We start from the raw sequence: 18,080 nt of genomic DNA, 5'->3' as shown, positions 1-18,080 counted from the left end.
TCGATGGGCCGGATTGTCTCAGCACTGTAGTGACTTGCTTGTAAGCATGTTCATAATATCTTCTTGCAACTCATGAACACCCTTCAACTTTTTCTGAAAGCAAACTGTCGGGAGTTCTACTTTGTAAGGGAAGCCATCAGAGCTGATGAGTGCAGCATTTTTTGTTGTTATAAATTTTGAATTTCCTTTCACATCTAATCACTTCAATTCATTTTTCTTCATTTTGCCACACGTGAGATGATGCAACCTCTCAAATGCTCTTTCACGCAGTCTCATAGCATCAGGAATAAGGTATCTGGTGCTGCATTAAGTTGTAGACAGAGTTGTAATTATTTTCTCGCAAATTCAACAAATACTTTATATTTAAGAGAGATGCATTCAAACTCCATCACTTTGAGGGAGATTTTTGACTTGGATCCTAAGTCATAGCTATGGGCCTATGATTAGAGAGGTATAGCGAAGATATTACTATCAATCATTCTATGGGCTATTTGACTCGATTGTAAAGCAGTAGTCAACACAAGAGAAAGACTAGTGTTTGTTGGAGTAAAATGTAAAGTCTCTGCTACCAGGGTACAAATGCTGTCATGTGTCTACAAGCCCCGCCTCCATAACATGATTTCAACAATTTGCTTATCTTGGAGCAGGGGTTTGTTGATGTTGAGAGCCTGTCTACCATTTAGGATGGAACACAATCAGAGCACCCTGTACTTTTATCTAACATAAGACTGAAGGTCTTTTTAATAAATTGTAGGCCATCCTCATTTGGGACATATCCATTTACCAATAACAGCCCTTTCCCGTCTACTTTTCTGTTAAGCAATGTACAGCTGCCTTCGTTGTCCTTATGTTATGCATGGGTACAGAAGTTCAGTGATTTGTGAAATAAGGTTGTTACACCCATTTCCTCCCAGATGTATGAGAGGAAAATAACACCTAGCTTGCCCAAGATCTGCCCAGCTTACTATGTTCTTTGTCTGACAAATGTGTTCCTTTGATGTTTCAGCTGAGAGTATTTTCCCTTCATAGATTATGTCACCTTTCACAATTTAGCTAGTTACGTTGAACATATCCATAATAGTCTTTATTCAATTAGAGGCCAGCTTGACAAGTAGCTTGATATCAGAAAAGAAAGCATGGGGGTGGCAGCCAGGCAGGAGACCTAACATGACACTGTATTACCTGAGCTGCACCTATCAAGCTGGACACAAGTGAGTTTTAGTTAGATAGTCCATAGATAGTACAAGTTAAAGAGCCTGCAATTTAAACAGTTCCATTCGCTCTCACTGATATCTGTTTAAACATCACTTCCCATTGCATTTCTGCAGTAGATCCTCTGCATCTCTAACCATCAGGTGGCTAATCAGGAAATTGATTAATCAGGGAATCAGGTAAATGACTTCTAACAGCAGTGTGCCATCCGACGCGGTACATGGGTGCATATCTCTCTCCAGCCATTTACCCTCCAAGATGCTCACAGTAATGCCCAGATGTTTAGCCCTCCTGCAGCCCCTGTTGTTGAAAAGGTTTTGCGTCCATCCTCAATGGTGTCTCATACTCACCAGTTAATGTTTTGGAATCTTCTGTGTTTCTCCCTTAGCTGCTTCTTAATATCTACATATTTACATCTTTTCTGCCGCAGGAACGGTGAGTAGTAGCATGATCCTTTCAACTGGAGGCTTTTCTCACTCTAAGCTTAGATGAGAATATAGTGTTTCATCCGAAATTTGAGAAGTTTTACCACAGATGATCTTGGGGTTGCATTAGCATCAAATTACTTTTGTTGAGTCTACTCTAATTGTAGAAGATTGAGCGGGAGTTTATGTAGGTCCTTGAGAGAGATCTTGACCCACTGGATAATGTTCCTGCTTTCTGCATTTTCTGGCACCCCATCAATTTACACGTTATCCTGCCTCCTGAAAATTTTGAGGTGTTCACATCTATCCTCTAACTGCCTGTCTCTCCAGAATAAATAAGAGAGTACCTTGTCGCTGCATACGTTGCTATGTCCTCAACATTACTAATTGTGATCCCAAGCTCCACTACCAACTTTTGAAACCTGCTGACAATTTGTTCCAGTTCTGAGATTGTATTGTTCATTTTCCTCAGGATGTCATTAACTTATTTCTGGATTTTTCTCCATTCAATCAAGAGTACTCAACTTTTCCATGCCTGATTGTAGGGCTTGGACAGCCGTGACGCTGCCATTTGGAGAGGGACTGTGACTTTTCGCTTCTTTGTTCCTGTTTCTCTCAAACACTTTCCATTCTTCTGTGTTATGGTTTAGCCCATTCTGTGTGTATGTCTATATACAGCAAGTATTTTGGGATGATTTAATTAGCGGACGGAAGTGGATTTATATTGGGGTGAATCAAGCAACATTCAGCAAGCAGCCTTTAGGTTCTCCTGCTCCCTCTAGTGTCCAGTTTCCTCACTTCTCAGAGAACTTGGTCTATCAGGCAATTCTTGCAATTTTAAATGTTTTGCTGAATTTCAGCTTTCCTTACCTTTGCAGGAAATCCTAATTTCAATTCAGTTAATTAACTCTTAATTACTTTCAGTAAACCCATCAGTGTTGCATCTTCCATTGTCAGGAATGTCTTAGAAATTTCCAACAGCATTTTTGATTTCAACCTGTACAATATACCTCATGGTAACTCCAAATCTTTTGTCTGACCTCAGTACCCTATTTACTCTTTAAGAATCCACAGATCCCACCATTTACCAATAAATACCAAACTCAGTTTTACCATTCAGCATCCAGTAACTTGCTTTCTAAGTGTTCAAATTTCCAATGAGTTACTAAGCATCCAATAAACCTTTCCTGAAGTTTTGAAATCCCAGGCATTTCCCCACTTCTGGATCGATCCCAGAATGGATTCCTGGCTCAAAAGATCTTAACTTTTTTATGATCGTAACCAATGCCTCTACTTTCTCAGAAGTCTAAGGAAATTCCACCTTCTTCAGTCGGGAAAACTATACAAAAGTTTGAGGTCATGTAGCAACCAACTCAAGAACAGCTTCTTCCTTGCTGCCATCAACCTTCCTTTTGAATCGACCTACCTTGCATTAAGTTGATCTTTCTCTACACCCTACTTCTGACTGTAACACTACATTCTACACTCTCTTGTTTCTTTCTCTACAGACAAAGAATACTGTTCATATAGCGAGCAAGAAACAATACTTTTCACTGTATACTAATACATGTGACAAATCAAACCTTTTTAAAAAATCAAACGTGCAGGGCAAGAGGCACAGGACCACTAATTTTAACAGCAAGAAAGAAACATTAAACATGAAAAATGGATTATAATACAATACTCCTTTACTCCTGCTTTAAGTTCCCCAATACACACAAGTTTTCACAGTAATAAGGGTGACAATTTACATTTGAAGCTGCAGTTGTCTCATTAGCACACAAGATGGTATCTGCGGATATCTCCTCAGAATCCTCTCAGATGATTGTCAAACTCCACTCCCAAAAAAGCTTTCCATCTGCCCCATTCACACTCTCATGCACACTCATACTTATTCCCTCACATTTGCTATCATCCCTCTCGCTCTGACTCACTCAGTCACTCTATCACATCGTCCCTCTTTTACACTCATTCACACTTTCAAACTCTGATTCACTTTTGCACATGCTTTCTCACTCACCTCATGTTCTTTCTCACTCTCTCTTTCTCTCAAACTCACTTTTCATGTTGATTCTCTCGCATTGTTTCTCATACTATGCCTGTCACCGTCTCTAATTTGCACTTACATTCTGCTCACTCACTCTAGCTCAGACAAACACACTCGTTAAGTTATTTAAGATCCCATTATTTCCTGGAACACACCTGTATGACCAGCTATTCGCCAGTTAGAGTCTGATGGCCTCTGTTCTTCTTCTTCTTTATCTGCAACAGTTCACAAGCTTGTGCAAAGTTGACCTTTTTCCCCATCACGCTCTGAAAATATTTTGCTGTTAGCCTATTAGTCACCAGCATTCCTCTTGATCCATTGAGCATTGGAGAATTGGATCACAATTGGGCTTTCTCAAATCTCGTCATTTTTAACCACATATTCAGATCCATGCCATGTTACATTCTAGCTGTATCCATCAGTCATTCATGTGTTGTGCACAATTCAATTTCTTTCTTCTGTTCCCTTTCATCTCTCCAGCATTTACGATCAAAGTATGCATTTGATACATCACAGCCATAACTATAACAATAATTACAACATGCAAAGCAATTCTTATCCACATTTGTATATGTACATTTGTACCGTAATTCCAAACTTGATCCCTGTAGTTTGTTTCATTTTTTTTGCTTCAATCTCTTGAATGACTTTGACAAAAAAAGGTGAGTTTCAGCTAACTGTTTTGTGACCCATTGCAAATTTTTCAGTAAAAATCTACTGTCAGTTTCATACTTTTCAAAGTACTTGCCCAAAGTACTGTTTGACTCTGTTTAATTCTTTCAGTGACAATAATGGTTTCTTCCAATTTATCTATGCCTACCAGCTTCATAGAGTCAAAGGTTTACAGCATGGAAACAGGCCCTTTGGTCCAACTTGTCCACGCTGTCCTCTTTTTTAAACCAGTAAGCTAGTCCTAATTGCCTGTATTTGACTCATATCCCTCTGTACTCATCTTACCCATGTAACTGTGTAAACGCTTTTTAAAGACAAAATTGCACCTGCCTCGCTAGAAGCTTGTTTCAGATACTCACCACCCTCTGTGCCAAAAAAATGCCCCCCTGGACACTTTTGTATCTCTTGCCTCTCACCTTAAACATATGCCCTTGAGTTTTATACTCCTCTAGTTTTGGGGAAAAATATTGACAGTCTAGCTGATCTATGACTCTCATTATTTTATAGACCTCGATAAGATCACCCCTCAGCCTTCTATGCGCCAGAGAAAAAAGTCCCAATCTATCCAGCCTCTCCTTTTAATTCTCTGAACCATCAAGTCCCAGTAGCATCCTAGTAAATCTCTTCTGCACTCTTTCTAGTTTAATAATATCCTTTCTATAATAGGGTGACCAGAATGGTACACAGTATTCCAAGTGTGGCCATACCAATATCTTGCACAACTTCAACAAGACGTCCCAACTCCTGTATTCAGTGTTATGACCAATGAAACAAGCATGCTGAATGCCTTCTTCACCACTCTGTCCATCTGTGACTCCACTTTCAAGAAGCTATGAACCTGTACCCCTCGACCTCTTCTATAACTCTCTCCAAAGCTTTACCATTAACTGAAAAAATCCTGCCTTGGTTCAATCTACCAAAATGCATCACTTCGCATTTATCTAAATTAAACTCCATGTGCCATTGGTCAGCCCACTGACCCAATTGATCAAGATTCCACTGCAATCCAAGATAATCTTCTTCACTGTCCACTATGCCACCAATCTTGGCATCATCTGCAAACTTGGTAACCATGCCTCCTCTATTCTTATCCAAATCATTAATAGAAATGACAAATAACAGTGGACCCGGCACTGATTGCTGAGGCACACCACTGGTCACAGGCCTCCAGTTTGAAAAGCAACCCTCGACAACCACTCTCTGGCTCCTGCCATCAAGCCAATTTTGTATCCATTTAGCTACCTCACCCTGGAACCTGTGAGATTTAACCTTATGCAACAACCTACCATGCGGTACCTTGTCAAAGGCCTTGCTAAAGTCCATGTTGACAACCTTAACTGCACTACCCTCATCTATCACCTTGGTTATCCCTTCAGAAAACTCAAATCAAATTTGTGAGACATGATATTCCACTCTCAAAATCATGCTGACTGTCCCTAATTAGTCTTTGCATCTCTAAATGCCTGTAGATCCTGTCTCTCAAAATATCTTCCAACAGCTTATCCATCACAGATGTGAGGCTCACCAGCCTATAGTTCCCAGGTTTTTTTAAACAAAGGCACAACATTTGCCACCCTCCAATTTCAGGCACCTCATCTGTGACTATTAATGATTCAAATATCTCTGCTAGGGGACTCACAATTTCCTCCCTAACCTCCCGCGATGTCCTGGGATACATTTAATCAGGTCCTGGGGGTTTATATAGATGCGCTTTAAGACTTCCACCACCACCCCTGTAATATGTACACTCCTCAAGACATCACTATTTATTTCCCCAAGTTCCCTAATATCCATGCTTTTTTCAACAGTAAATATGGATGGGAAATATTCATTTCGGATCCCACTCGTCTCTTGTGGATCCTGTTAATCCTCAAGAAGCCCTGCTCTCTCTCTCCCTCTAGTTACTCTTGGCCTTTATATATTTGTAGAAGCTCTTTGGATTCTCCTTTGCCTTATCTGCCAAAACAATCTTGTGTCCCCTTTTTACCCTCCTGATTTCTCTCAACTCTATTCCTACACCCCCTATACTCTTCAAGGAATCCGTTGATCCCAGTTGCCTATGCATGTCATGTGCCTCTTTCTTTCTCTTGACCAGGGCCTCAATATGCCGAGTCATCCAGGGTTCCCTACTTCCACCAGCCTTGCCCTTCACTCCAAGAGGAATGTGCTTACCCTGAATCCTGGTTAATACACTTTTGAAAGCCTATCCTGGCTTGTATCTGGAGTTTAGCTTCCCTTTCCCCATAATCCTTGTTTCCCTTGCTGATCAAAGCTCTGTCTATCTCAGATTTAGTTATATATAAGGGCTCAGCTCTGGTTCCTGTCTCAGTCTGAAGATGTGTAGGTTAGGTGGATTGGCCATGCTAAATTGGCCCTTGGTATTAAGCGGATTAGAATGGTAAATGCATGGTGTTACGGAGATGGGGCCTGGGTGTGATTGTTGTCTGTGTAGGTTGATGGGCCGAATGTCATCTTTTGCACTAAGAATTCTGATGTTTTCAAATATAATTACACCTTCATCGCTTTTTTAAAAAAACAAAAGATGTGACCAGAAACCAATCCCATGATTAAGAAGTTTCAAGCATTTACCTGATTTTCAATTTCACTTTTAATTCAGCTCACTTGATTTTAAACTCATTGTTGAAAGTATTATTGCAAAATCACAATTTGGTGAAAAACTGAATAAACATTAAAACTAGCAACAGAGTAAAGAAATATCCATACAAGTGATTTATTAGACATTCGTTCTCATTTATTCATGGAAGCTTCCCATCCGTAGCAGTTAACTTTGTTTTCATTCACTGTTAATGCTTTAAAATTGAAATGATAACAATATTAAAAGAAAACAAGGGAAATATGTTAAGACAGTAGTTGTCATTCTTTTCTCAAAAAACTGTAATTAAACTCAAAGATAAAAGTAACTTCTCAAGAAGTGAGAAACAACGTTGTTAGTTTAACAATCTCTCAAAGCCACAAATATCATTCAAAGTTAAACCAAAGTATGAAGTTTTGCATTTATTGCCCCATTCTCTCCACTGTCCCACCAGAACAAGGCAAGTGCTTTAAAAAATTGTCTCTTGTATTATTACAATGTAACTTCCTACTTACTCAACCTAATTCAAAGTACAAAGGCATTTTCTAGTTGCTTCCCTGATAATTTTCTCATGCAAATATCGATTGCTATAGCCTTACTCCACTTGGAGACATATTTCCCTTGCCTCTTCTCAGTGCTGCTGTCCAGAGGTCCAGGACCCTCAAATGGTTTATTGGCACATTCAATCTATTTAGGCAATTTGCCAGTTAGGGTCTGCCGGAATACACTTTCCATATCTGCATTATGACATGATATTGTTTTAATTTGCACACAACGTAAGATTGAGACAATCATTTAACTGTGCCTAGCCCTATAGATCCCAGACTCCTGCGTAGACACTTCAAGTGTTCCAAACTTTACTTTGCATTATTGCTGTTTGTCCAGCAGCTCTGTGATTCAGGCATAGCATGACATTAAGATGGTCTCTTAACTGTGCCCATCCAGGCATGCCAAATATTGACCCTCAGAATGGGGTTTCAAATGACACAGCAAAGAAACACGGACCAGATGTTGAAAATTCAACCTTTTTACTCAGAGTCACAGAGACTTACAGCATGGAAACAGGCCCTTCGGCCCAACTTGTCCATGCCACCCTTTTTTTAAACCCCTAAGCTAGTTCCAATTGCCCGCATTTGGCCTTTATCCCTCTATACCCATCTTACCCATGTAACTGCCTATTCAATGAACATCAACTATTCTTTCCTTAACTTGCCAGAATGTTGTTTACCCTGGATACTTTAAATACTTAAAACTTCCTTTTTACTCAACGTTTGCTGAAATACTGATTATTTGCTCCATCAAAACATAAGGCTCATCTCTTTAACACAAAAACTACGCATTGCAAGGTGAGCTGATCAGTCTCCCTCACGGCTGGGTCATCATGTTCTCCGAGTCGTAAATTTAGGGTGCCTCCTTCCAAGATAGTTGGTTCTGCAGGTTTTCACTCCTAATGTCTCGGATGTTCTTTTATCCAATGTCTGCTGGTGGTGAGTCCAGATGCTTGCTAGCTTCTTGGTGCTAAATGGAGAGTAATCCATCAAACTCCAGACTTGTGTCTTGTGGAAGGTGATCAGCCTTTGGGGAGTCAGGAGGTGAGTGACTTGTTCCTAGTCTTTGATGTGCTCCTTTAGCCATAGTATTTATATAGATAGTCCAGATGGTTTTGCCAAGATAAATGTGCAGGCTTATGGGGATAGGGCAGTGGCCAGGATGTTGATAGTGTGGCCCAAATTCTCTCATTCATTAATAGAAATAAACAGGATATTCCTGTTTGATGATGTGAAGATGCGGGGTTGGATTGGGGTGGATTGTTTAATGAGATTAATTTAATCAAGATCCCATTGTCCCCTGAAACCCTCCTGTCTGACAAGCTGTTAAACAATAGTCCCTAGGCCCGCAACACACTCTCCAGCACGCACTCCCATGCACTCTCTGCACTTTGCTCACACACACAGTCTTTTTCTCTGTCTCACACAGACTCGTACGCTTGCATTCACATACATGGATTCTCATACCCACTGTCACATGCACACACGTTCTCTGTCCCATTGTCTCTTTCGCATGCTTTTCCTCTCACACGTCTCACACTATCAACATCCTGGCCATTGTCCTGTCTCCATAAGCCTACACATTTACCTTGGCTAAACCATTTGGACTATCTATATAAATACTGTGGCAATCAGAGCACATTGAAGACTAGGAATCCTTCAGCAAGTCACTCACCTCCTGACTCCTCAAAGGCTGATCACTGTCCACAAGGCACAAGTCTGTAGTTTGAATGATTACTTTCCATTTGCCTGGATGTATTTAGCACCAAGAAGCTAGCAAGCATCCTGGACAAAGCAGTCTGCTTGATTGCTGCCCCTTTGGCAAACATTCAACCCCTCCACCCTGACAAACAGTGGCAGTTGTGTCTGCCAATTACAGGATGCATGGCATGAATTCACCAAGGTTCCTTAGGCAGCACCTTCCAAAGCCACTGCTAATGTAAAGGACAAGAGCAGCAGATCGCTTGATTGAGGAGTCAGTGACTGGGTGGCATAGATTTTAGGCAAAGGGCAAGAGGTTTAGAGGGGATGAGGAAAATCTTTTTCACGTACAGGGTGCTGGGAGTCTGGAACTCACTGCGTAGAAGGACGGTGGAGGCAGAGATCCTCACAATATTTAAGAAGTATTTAGATGTATGCTTGCAATGCCAAGTCATACAGGGGACTGGACCAAGTGCTAGGAACTGGAATTAGAATAGTGAGTGTTTGTCTTCAGGCACAGAGATGAGTGACCACAAGGCATTTTTATAAGCTGTATAATCATTTTATACCTGGGAAACCACCACCAGGAGATTCCCCACCAAATCACTCATCATCCTGACTTGAAAATGTATCAGCCTTTCCTTCACCGTCATTGGGTCAAAATCCTGGAATGCCACCTTTTACAGCACAATGGGTGTACCAACAGCTTAGGAACTGCAACAGTTTGATAAGGCAGCTCACCAACACCTTTTCGAGGGCAGTCGGGGATAGGCAATAAAAACTGGCCTAGCCAGTAACATCTTTATCCCATAAATAAATAATGCAATAAAAAGTCTCCAATGCACCCTGTCCCATGCACTGTCTCCCACGAATTCTCTCTTCCACAAAGTCAACCTCTCATTCTCTCTCAAACGTACTATCGCTCACATTGCCTACACTCACGTGCACTCACATACACACACTGTCACTCACTCGTGCACACATTCTGCATCACATAATCTCTCTCTCGCTCCTCCTGTCACACACATTCACAATCTCTCTTATGTAAACACAAAACACACTGTCTCTTGCATACACACTTTTCAAATTTACAGATAAACTCGCTAACATAATGCTTCACTCTCATACTTCCTTTCTCTTGCACACAACCTCACATTCGGACTCACCTATTCAATTTCACCCTCTCACTCTTTTTCATACACACTCACACTCTGTCGCTCTTTCTGTCATTCTCTCTTTCACTGTCTATCCCTCACTCTTTCCTCTGCTATTCTCTCATTCTGTTTCATACATTCAGTCTCACATTATCTTATTCTCATGCTCCCTCTTACTCACTCTGTTTGTTATTCTCACTCTCTTTGTCACTCTACTCACACTAGCTCTCACTCTCTCACGCACACTCTTTCTTTCCTTTCCAATCTCTGTCTTTCTCTCTCATGCACTGTCTCTCACACACACGTGTGTGTGTGTGTATAAACACCCCCAACCATCCGCAGTAAGTGTTCCTCAGCATTTTGGGCCTTTCCCTGCCTCAGCCTGACCCCTGTTACTGGCTGCCATGCTACAAGTTCTGTAGTCAGAAAAATGAAAGAGAAATATTTAGCTTTCAACTCTTCGCTGCTTGTCCCATCAGAGTCTCATTTCTCCCCACATTTGCTGCATTTCTGATTGGACAAGCAGCTTCACAGCATGTTAACAATCTATTTCCATTGTATGGCACACAAAAGGGAAAATGGTGGAAGAACTCTGCTGATCAGGCAGCACCTTTAGAGAGAGAAACAGAGTTAGAGTTTGGATTCCGATTTGTTGTCTTCAGAGCTGAGCTGTCCAGCCATAATTAGTGGGCCAAATCTAAAGGAGCAACAGCTGAATCTGATTCACAGGCTGTTGGACAAGTCTATTGTGCAAATATTTGGAACGAATTAACTCTCCAATATTTTATGGATTAGTGCAATGTTATTTGGGAAGTTGTTGATATGTCAGTACAACTAACTTTCTATCTGTTTTAATTGAAGATGTACAACAGAAACACAAGGAGACACTCCGGGAACAAACTGAAACACTGAGAGTGAACACAATCTTAACAAAAGAGAAGGTTAGGACTTTCCAACTGGTTGATCGATACGCTGAGTTAACAGTTATTTCTACTGTTCGAGATCGGACACTTGTCGAACATGAACTGCTGGCAAGAGGCCGAGACCATGAAGAGTGGAGAGAGAGACTTCTCCACAGAGAACTGGAAAAAATCCGAACTGATCAATTGTTCCAGAGCAGCTTTTCCCAGAGAAAATCCAAATCTGGGTGTTCAGCAGTAGTGAGCGGAGTCCCTGGAATTGGTAAAACAACAATGGTGCAAAAGATTGTTTATGACTGGGCCACTGGGAAAATATATCCACATATCCAATTTGTTTTCAGGTTTAAATTCCGAGATTTGAACACTTTTAATGATAGAATAAATCTGAGGAATCTGATATTGGACCGGTATTCTTACTTCAGGAATATTCTGGGAGAGCTCTGGAAGAACCCAGAGGGATTGCTGTTTATATTTGAAGGTTTGGATGAATTCAAGGACAGCATTGATTTTGCTGACAATCGGAGAAATACAGAACCTCAGCGCATGTGCACAGATCCTGAATGCTGGTGTGAAGTTTCTGACATTGTGTACAGTTTAATACAGCACAAGCTACTCCCAGGATGTTCAGTGCTAGTGACCAGCCGCCCCACGTCATTACATTTATTGGAAAAGGCTGAGATCAGTGTCTGGGCTGAAATCCTGGGATTTGTTGGTGATGAACGGAAGAAATATTTCAACAAGTTTTTTGACGATCAGGCAGTGGCAGCAGCTGTCTTCAAACATCTGGAAGAGAACGAGATTCTGTACACCATGTGCTACAACCCTTCCTACTGCTGGATCCTCGGTCTGTCACTGGGTCCCTTCTTTACACAAAGAGAGAGGAAACAGCAGCAAGTTCCCAAGACTATCACCCAACTATATTCCTACTATATTTACAACATTCTGAAAAACCATGGTCGAGAGATTGAAAACCCACGTGATGTATTACTGAAGCTTGGTGAGATGGCCTTCACTGGAATGTCTGAGAAGAGGATTGTGTTTAACAAGGGTGATTTGATCAAGTACAACCTGCAACCGTCCCAGTTCGTGTCTGGGTTCCTGATGGAACTTTTGGAGAGAGATGATTCTGCCCAGAGTGTGGTTTACACATTCCCACACCTCACTATCCAAGAATTTGTAGCTGCACTTTCACAATTTTTGACTCCTGATCCCAGGGACATCAGGAAACTCCTCAGTGAAGCTCATGGCGAGAAAGATGGGCGTTTTGAGATATTTCTCCGTTTTGCTGCTGGTCTGACCTCCCCGCAGTCAGCTCGATGCCTGTTCGAGTTTCTGGCTCCATTTCTTCATCAAACAACTTGCCAAGTGATTGACTGGGTGAAGGAGAAGGTTGAAGGGGAGATTGGAAATACAGAGAGTAAAACTGGGAAAAGGAACCTCCTGAACGCATTCCACTACCTGTTTGAGTCTCAGAATAGAGCGCTGGCTGAGAGCACACTGGGATCTGTGGAAAAACTTTCATTTAATGAATTGCGACTGACCCCGATTGACTGTGTGATCCTGTCTCATGTCATTGGACTGTGTGACACAATAAAACACCTCAATCTAGAGGAATGCTACATTCAGTGTGAAGGACTCCAGCGGCTGGGATCCATTCTGTACAAATGTCAGGTGTTGAGGTAACTGCTTGTTTGGTCATATACCTGATACTTGTTGAGGAGCCTTTTATTTTGTTCTAAATATACCCTTCCAATTTGAACAATGACAGTCAGAAAATCATTACAAATTAAGGAGATGAGCGAAAAATAAGAATGATGCCTTTGCTAAAAAGTTGTTGATTTACTGAATGGTAACTCAGAGTTTGAGCATTGACTTAAGATGCAAAGAAAATTGAAATCTGTTTACAAGAGCAGAATATTGCTTTATTGTCAATGAATGTTACAATAGAGAGGCATGGTGGCACAGTGGTTAGCACTGTTGCCTCACAGCTCTAGGAACCCGGGCTCAATTCCAGCTTGGGTGACTGTGTAGAGTTTGCACATTTTCCCTGTGCCTGCATGGCTTTCCTCTGGATGTTCAGTTTCTTGATGTGGGTATGCCGGCGTTGGACTGGCGTAAACACAGTAAAAAGTCTGACAACACCAGGTTTTAGTCCAACCTATTTATTTGATAATATACTCACAAGCTTTCGGGGTTAGCCCCTTCGTCAGGTGAATGGAGAGTTCTGGCCTCAGACAGAGCATATAAAGCACAGACAGTTTAGAGATTACTGATTAGGATTCGCATTCTAATCAGTAATCTCTAAACAGTCGGTGCTTCATATGCTCTGTCTGAGGCCAGAACTCTCCATTCACCTGACGAAGGGGCTAACCCCGAAAGCTTGTGAGTATATTATCAAATAAATAGGTTGGGCTAAAACCTGGTGTTGTCAGACTTTTTACTGTGTTCAGTTTCTTCCCACAGTCCAAAAATGTGCAGAGTAGGTGGATTGGTGGGATGAATGGATGCGGTTATGGGAATAGGACAGGGGATGGGCCTGGGTTGGCTGCACTTTCAGAGAGTCAGTGCGGACCAGATGGGCTAAATGGCCTCTTCCTGCAATGTAGGGATCCTATGATTCTACCGTAATGAACACAAGTGTAGGGAGAATAATCCTGATAGATAACCATATAAGCTATACGAAATATAAAGGGAAACTAAGTCCTATATTGCATTGTAAATAATCGGATGGGTTCTGTTTGAGAGAGTGAAACATCCTTTTTGATTTTTTTTTACAAAGACCTTTGCAGTTGTAGTTATTTATTATTTTTTCCAACAATGTTTGCATTCATTCAAGAAATGTAGTCCTCGCTGGCTAGGCCAATATTTATTGCCCATCTCTATTTCTCCATGAAAATCTGCCTTATAGAACAGCATAGAATTATAGATTTGTTACAGATTCAGAAGGTCCATTGTGTCTGTGTCTGCATCTGCTCTAAAATGAGCATTATGACTTCGTGTTATTCTTCCATCTTTTTTCCTGTAACCACTGTATATTTTTCTTATTCAAATAATCATCTAATTCGCTCTCGGCTTCCTTGATTGAACCTGGTTCTGTTATGTATTATAGTTAGTGTAAGTGATGTTGGGACAGTGTTTCTTTACGAGGTGAGTCACATGGGCGTTGGTGACATTATCAGTCAGGGGAGCAGTGGAGGTTCAATCTTACAGTAAGCCTTACGATGTCCACAGTTATGATAACAAAGCTACAGCAACCCACGAGTTTTTATGTTCCATGGTTCTGACTGTAGTCTCGTAAAAGATCTTGATATAGAATAGCCTATATCATTTCCACACCTGAACCAATTGCTCTGTTTAAAACTATATATATTTTTCTCACATTACATTTGCTTCTTTGACAATTCACTTTAAATCTTGCTATTGATTCTTGTAGGGGTGGCAACATTTTCTTGCTATCTGCTCTGTCCAGTGCCCTCATGATTTTTAAACATTTCTATCAAATCTCATGGCATCCTTCCCTCCAAGGAGGACCATGCCAATCTCTCCAACCTGTCCTCATAACTTAAGTTTCTCATCCCTGAAACTAATCTTGTTAGCAAACATCATTATGCCTTCACCTCACAGCTCTGTCTTTAACTGGAAGCTCTCTCTGCCCCTCTCTTTAACTTCAATGAGCGGTAGCTTATTTAAATTCCAGTTCTTCACTCCTTTGACTTCAGCCTTCCCAGCACTCCTGTTGTCCAGTATGACCTCCTCTTGATGAAACCATGCTGACTTTACCCTTTTTACCATGCTTTTCCAAGTACTCCCAAATCTCATCCTTAATAATGGACTCTAAAATTGGACCTAGGTCAGACTAACTGTAATTTGCCATCTTTTGCCTCCCTCCCTCCTTGAACAGGGGTGTTAGAACAACGATTTTCCTGTTCTCTGAAACCTTCCCTCCAGTGATTCCTGAAAGATTACATTGATGCCTTCACAATCTCTGCAGCTATCTACTGCAGAACACTGAGATCTAATCCAGGTGACTTATTGACTTTAAGACTTTTCAGCTTCCTTCTTCTCAGTAATGGCCACCGTACCCAACTCTGCCCCCTGATTTTCTTGAACCTTTGGTATATTACTGGTGTCTTCCACTGTGAAGACTGATGCAAAGTACCTATTCAGTTTTTCCGCCGTTTTTTTGTTCCCCATTACTACTTCTCAAGCATCATTTTCCAGTGGTCCAACGTCCACTCTAGCCTCTCCGTTACCGTTTATATACCTTGTAATCTTCTTTTATTTCACTCGCTAATTTACCCTCATTTCATCTTTGACCCTCTATTTTTTAAGTTGTCCTCCGGCTTTTAAAGGCCCCCCAATTTTCTGGTTTCTTGTTAAACTGCACCACGTTATGCTTTTGTGCTGTCCCTGACTTCCCTCCATAACCATGGTTGCCTTGTCCTCCCCTTAGTAAGTTTCTTCTTCCTTGGGATTAAATTTTGTTGTGTCTTCTGAATTACTTCAAAAAACTGCTGTCATGGCTACTCCACTGTCTTTCCTACTAGGCTCCTCTTCCAATCAACACTGGCCACCTCCTTCCTTATCCTCTGTAGTTACATTTACTCAACTGGAATATCATTACATCTGATTCCATTTCCTATCTCTCAAACTTCAGAGTGAATTCTATCATATTATTTCACTGTTTCTTAAGGATTCCTTCACCTTAAGCTCCCTTATCAACTTTGCCTCGTTACAGATCACCAAATTCAGAATTGCCTGTTTCCTATTGAGCTGTATCATAAGCTGCTTCAAAAATATTCCACAAGATTCCTTTTCTTGGGGTCCCCTACCAACCTGATTTTCCCAGTCCACCTGCATATTGAAATCCCACATGATCACTGTAACATTGCCTTTCTTACACGCCTTTTCTGTCACCAGCTGTATTTTCTGCCCCACATCCTGACTTGCACATAACTTCCATTGGGGTATTTTTACCTTTGCATTTGCTGAACTCTACCTGTATAGGTTATACATCTTCTGACCCTACATATCCTCTTGCTATCACTTTATTTTCATTTCTTATCAACAGTGCAACCCTGCCCCCTCTGCCCACCTGTCTGTTTTTTCAATAGAATGATATTGAGCTCCAAGCACTAATCTCCTTGCAACCGCATCTCTCTGGTGCCCAGATCATTGTACCCGTAAATTTCAGTGTGCTACAAGCTCATTTACATTATTTTGTATACTTCATGCATTCAAATAAAACACCCTCAGTCCTGCATTGACCACCCCCTTACATGCTATGCCTGAAGTTAGATTTCTAACCCTTCCCAAATTCTGTGTCCTATTATTTTTGCCGGAGATTTTAATAACCTCTCCTGAGTCTCATTCCCTTTAATGATGCAGCAATGTCTCCCTCCCCCGCTTTGTTAAACTTCCATATTTACCTCATCTGTGTTTCAGATTGTTCTTCAGCTCCTGGGACCTCTTTTCTGCATCCCGTATTGTCCTGTCTGTGCTGGCAGCCTCTGAGAACAGCATCTTGCTTCTTGGGTTACCTGGTTTCAACTGAATTTAAGTGTTTCTATCCTTCAGTGGTTATAAGCAACAGCTTTTTTTTTTAACCCCTTTAACTCTTTCTACATTGTAAACCTTTAATTAAAATGCAGGCATAGTTTAAGCAAAACCAAAAGCACAGACAAGTAGGCAGCTTTGTTTAACATGAAGCTGAACTAAAGTTTTAACCTTTTCTTAGCACACAAGCACAGAAACACAAATTAAGCTTAAATTTATAAATTACTATCTAATACCCACAAGATATCTTGTGCTTTATTAGCTGCTCTCTAGCCCTGCTACCTTCAATGATATATGCACATATACTTCCAGATCCCTCTATTAAGAATTCTATCCCTTTTTTATATTGGCTGTTCCTGTGTAAGCCACCAAAATGTATCTCTACATTGAACTTCATCTGCCACCTATCTGCCATAGTACGTTTTGAAATTCCAAACTTCTCCTCAGTTTACAATGCTTTGATGTTTCCTGTGGTAGAAACATATTGAAACGGTCCACGAACTAGATCACTAATATACGTCAGGAAAACGGATCCTCCTATCGACCCATGAGTTCTCCACTACAAACATCCTCCAGCCTGAAAAATATGCATTGATCATTACACTTTGTTTCCCCAATTTTTAATCCACATTGCTACTTTTCCTTTTGTTTCATGAACTTTAGTCACAAGCCTGTTGTGTAGCACTGTATCGAATTATTTTTGAATGTCCATCTAGACAGCATCAACAGCAGAACTGTCATCAGCCCTTTCTGTTATGTCTTCTGAAATGCAACACGGTAGCACGGTGGTTAGCACTGCTGCTTCACAGTGTCAGGGACCCAAATTCGATTCCTGGCTTGGATTACTGTCTGTGTGGAGTTTGCACATTCCCCCTGTGTCTGCGTGGGTTTCCTTCAAGTGCTCCGGTTTCCGCTCACATTCTGAAAGATGTGCTGGTTTGGTGCATTGACCCGAACAGGCGTCGGATTGTGGCAACTAGGGGAATTTCACGGTAACTTCATTGCAGTGTTTATGCAACCCATACTTGTCACTAATAAGTAAACTTTGTTTTTACTTTATTACTTTCAATTTACAGCAATTTAAAGGCTGGCCCAAACTGCAGTTTCTTACCAACTAATGAACTTAGTTTTCCTGTGATATCATTATCAGATTTACCACTTTTCTTTCAAACTCAACGTGGACCCGTTCAGAGAATCATAGAAACCATACAGTGTGAAAAGGGGACATTTGGCCCATCAAATCTGCACCAAT

At 41.0% G+C, this 18,080-nt stretch overlaps 1 protein-coding gene across 1 annotated transcript in view; it reads left to right on the top strand.

The window, feature by feature from the left end:
* LOC145344733 (NACHT, LRR and PYD domains-containing protein 3-like) overlaps positions 1–18,080 on the top strand; it is a 67,083-nt gene that overhangs the window by 23,814 nt on the left and 25,189 nt on the right. The window contains exon 6 of the mRNA XM_080191840.1: positions 11,214–12,951. Coding sequence (XP_080047966.1) covers positions 11,214–12,951 — 1,738 coding nt within the window. The remainder of the gene's footprint in view (positions 1–11,213; positions 12,952–18,080) is intronic.

This window comes from Carcharhinus amblyrhynchos, chromosome 7, assembly GCF_965287045.1.
Source record: "Carcharhinus amblyrhynchos chromosome 7, sCarAmb.v2.hapA, whole genome shotgun sequence".
NCBI classification, from domain to species: domain Eukaryota; kingdom Metazoa; phylum Chordata; class Chondrichthyes; order Carcharhiniformes; family Carcharhinidae; genus Carcharhinus; species Carcharhinus amblyrhynchos.
Note: the sequence above shows the minus strand (reverse complement) of the source record. Positions and strands in the feature narration are given on the sequence as shown.